This window comes from Thunnus maccoyii, chromosome 5, assembly GCF_910596095.1.
Source record: "Thunnus maccoyii chromosome 5, fThuMac1.1, whole genome shotgun sequence".
NCBI lineage: Eukaryota > Metazoa > Chordata > Actinopteri > Scombriformes > Scombridae > Thunnus > Thunnus maccoyii.
The window spans coordinates 21,075,620-21,079,102 of record NC_056537.1 but is presented as its reverse complement, the minus strand read 5'-3'; the positions used below and the strand labels follow the sequence as shown (position 1 = coordinate 21,079,102).

The 3,483-nt window shown below is 40.5% G+C and overlaps 1 protein-coding gene across 1 annotated transcript in view; it reads right to left on the bottom strand.

Annotated features, from left to right (window-relative positions):
- LOC121897353 (interaptin-like) overlaps nucleotides 1-3,091 on the bottom strand; it is a 3,920-nt gene extending 829 nt beyond the window's left edge. Inside the window, exon 1 of the mRNA XM_042411765.1 lies at nucleotides 1-3,091. This exon is cut by the window's left edge and continues 829 nt beyond it. Coding sequence (XP_042267699.1) covers nucleotides 1-2,762 — 2,762 coding nt within the window. The 5' untranslated portion in view covers nucleotides 2,763-3,091.
- Between the last annotated feature and the right edge of the window lie 392 nt (nucleotides 3,092-3,483).

Sequence of the window (3,483 nt, the reverse complement as noted above, 5' to 3'; positions counted from 1 at the left end):
TTCTCTCGCAGAGATGCAAGATGAGCCACCTCAGCAGTGAGGGTCTCATTTAGGATTTTCTTATTTTCCTTCAGTGTTTGAATCTCTGTTTGATTTGTCTTATTCATAGAATCAAGTTGAGCCATTTTAGCAATGAGATTCTCATTCTGCTCTTTCAAAAGCCTCTCATATTCCCTAGAATCATCCAAAATTGTCCTCAGGTTTTTAATCTCTTCGCGTTGTTTCTGATTTACAGATTCAACTTGTGCCAGCTCAGCAGAAGCGCTCTCATTCTGCTTATTCAAAAAGTCGTCCTTTTCCTGACAATCATGCAGTGCTGACCTCAACTTTTCAATTTCTGCCTGTTGTTTGTCCCTCTGAGATTCAACATCAGCCAGCTTCTGTGTTAGTTCACGCTCTGCTGCCCTCAGATTATTAATCTCCACCTGTTCTCTCTCTTGCAGAGATTCATGATAAACCACCTCAGCATTGAGGGTCTCATTTAAGATTTTCTCATTTTCCTCCTGTGTTTGAATCTCTGTTTGATTTGTCTTACTCACAGACTCAAGTTGAGCCATTACAGCAATGAGATTCTCATTCTGCTCTTTCAAAAGTTTCTCATTGTCCTGAGAATCTTCCAGTTTTGTCTTCAGGTTTCTAATCTCTTCACTTTGTTTCTGATTTACAGATTTAACTTGTGCCAGCTCAGCAGCAGTGCTCTCATTCTGCTTATTGAAAAAGTCATCCTTTTCCTGACAATCATGCAGTGCTGACCTTAACCTTTCGATTTCTGCCTGTTGTTTGTCCCTCTGAGATGCAACACAGGCCAGCTTCTGTGATAGGTCATCTTTATCCCTTTGAGCCTCTTTCACTTGACACAGAAGATCACGCTCTACTGCCCTCAAACTATAAATCTCTGCTTGGTCTTCCTCTTGCAGAGATTTAAGATGGGCCACCTCAGCAGTGAGGGTCTCTTTCTTCTCATTTAGGATTTTCACATTTTCCTTAAGTTTCTGAATCTCTGCTTGTTTTGTCTGATTCATAGAGTCAAAGTGAGCCTTTTCAGCAATGAGATTCTCATTCTGCTCATTCAAATGCTTCTCATTGTCCTGAGAACCTTGCAATTTTGTCCTCAGGTTTTTAATCTCTTCCCTTTGTTTCTGATTTACAGACTCAACTCGTGCCAGCTCAGAAGCAGTGTTCTCACTCTGCTTATTTGAAAAATCTTCCTTTTCCTGTCCATCAAGCAGTGCTGACCTCAACTTTTCGATTTCTGCCTGTTTTTTGTCCCTCTGAGATTCAACATTGGCCAGCTTCTGTGTTAAGTCATCTTTAACCTCCTGAGCATCTTCCAGTTGACACTGAAGATTACGCTCTACTGCCTTCAGATTACAAATCTCTGCTTGTTTTTTCTCTAGCCGAGATTCAAGATGAGTCACCTCAGCAGTGAGGGTCTCTGTCTTCTCATGTAGGATTTTCACATTTTCCTTCAGATCATGAACATCTACGTTCAGTGTTTGAATCTCTGCTTGTTTTGTCTTATTCACAGAATCAAGTTGAACCTTTTCAGCAGTGAGATTCTCATTCTGCTCATTCAAATGCTTCTCATTGTCCTGAGAATCTACCAATTTTGTCTTCAGGTTTTTAATCTCTTCACTTTGTTTCTGATTTACAGATTCAACATTGGCCAGCTTCTGTGTTAGTTCACACTCTGCTGCCCTCAGATTATTAATCTCTTCTTGTTCTTTCTCTCGCAGAGATTCAAGACGAGCCACCTCAGCAGTGAGGGTCTCATTTAAGATTTTCTCATTTTCCTGCTGTGTTTGAATCTCTGTTTGATTTGTCTTACTCACAGACTCAAGTTTAGCCATTTCTGTGATGAGATTCTCATTCTGCTCTTTCAAAAGCTTCTCTTTGTCTTGAGAATCTTCCAATTTTGCCCTCAGGTTTTTAATCTCTTCACTTTGTTTCTGATTTAAAGATTCAACTTGTGCCAGCTCAGCAGCAGTGCTCTCATTCTGCTTACTCAAAAAGTCTTCCTTTTCATGACAATCATGCAGTGCTGACCTCAACTTTTCGAATTCTGCCTGTTGTTTGTCCCTCTGAGATTCAACATCAGCCAGCCTCAGTGTTACGTCACACTCTTCAGCCGTCAGATTATTAATCTCTGCTTGTTCTTTCTCTTGCAGAGATTCAAGATGAGCCACCTCAGCAGTGCAGATTTCCTCATTTTCCTTCAGACCATGAACTTCTGAACTTAGACTTTTATTTTCAGGCCTTTGTTTCTCTCTGAGGGATTCGAGGTGGGCAAGCTCAGCAGTCATATTTTCATTCTGCTCCCTCAAACTGGAATTCTCCTCTTCCAGCTTCCTGACATACGGGTCATTTTTGTCCCTGACACCTTCATCCTTGGACAGAAGTTTTGAGACCCGAGTCAGTTCTGCCTGCAGCTTATTTTTCTCTTCATTTACTTGAAGTAACTTAACTGCTGTCCTAAGACTTGACTTGGTCTTGAGTGGATGTTGTATGACATTCTGGGAAGTGTGTGCTATATCTGTCTCCACCTCCTTTACCTTTTTTAACTTCAACTCAAATTCCCTTACCTTTGATTGGAAGTTAGTGTTTTGCACCTGTGAGCTTCTGCATCTGATTTCCAGCTGTTGAACTTGTCGTAGGTGCTCCTGTGTGTCTTGCTTTGCTGCTTCCTCTGACACATACAGGCGACATGATTCCTCTGACACACCTAAACTGCTCTGAGGAGCGTTGCTATTATCTTGAGACATACCTGATTTGTGTGTTCAAAACCTCTGAAACAAGAAAAATATTAAGCCAGTAACTTCAACCAAAGTAAAACCTACTTACCTGTGACTTACCTTAGACATCCTCCTGCTCGCTTTTCTCAGTTCTGTCAGTAGTTCTTAGTATTCACATGTTGTATGGGTCCTGCACAATTCAGTTTGATAGCAGGAGGCTTCATCCCTGTCATCTCATTTCGTCTTTCATCTGTCTTTCATCTATGATGACGTAATAACACTCCGTGTTTGTATCAAATCACGCATGTCTTCCATACGATTGTGACGTCATAACATTGTGTCTTTATATCCAAGCACGCATTTCATCCACCCGATTGCGATAAAAAAAAAAAAAAAAAAAAAAAACATACAACAAACTATGACGTGAGACAGTCTATGTTGCAATTTGAATGTCTTACCTTAAAAGATCTGTAACTCTAAAACTTCAGAAAAAACCCAAAACAAAACAACAACAACAACAAAACAACTCGGGAACATAGGCCTACATGTGTGCATACACTAAATATTATTCTGTTGAGACAGCTGAGCTGCGCAGTACAATGTCGTCGGGCTGCAGCCAAATCAGTGGACAAAGCTACAACTTCATGCTAACCACAGTAGGATATAATACTACGGCAGGTGTCTGGCTTTCAAAATATGGCTATTTTATTAAACATCCAGATAACTTATGTGTCCCTTTGTTCCTTTTGAA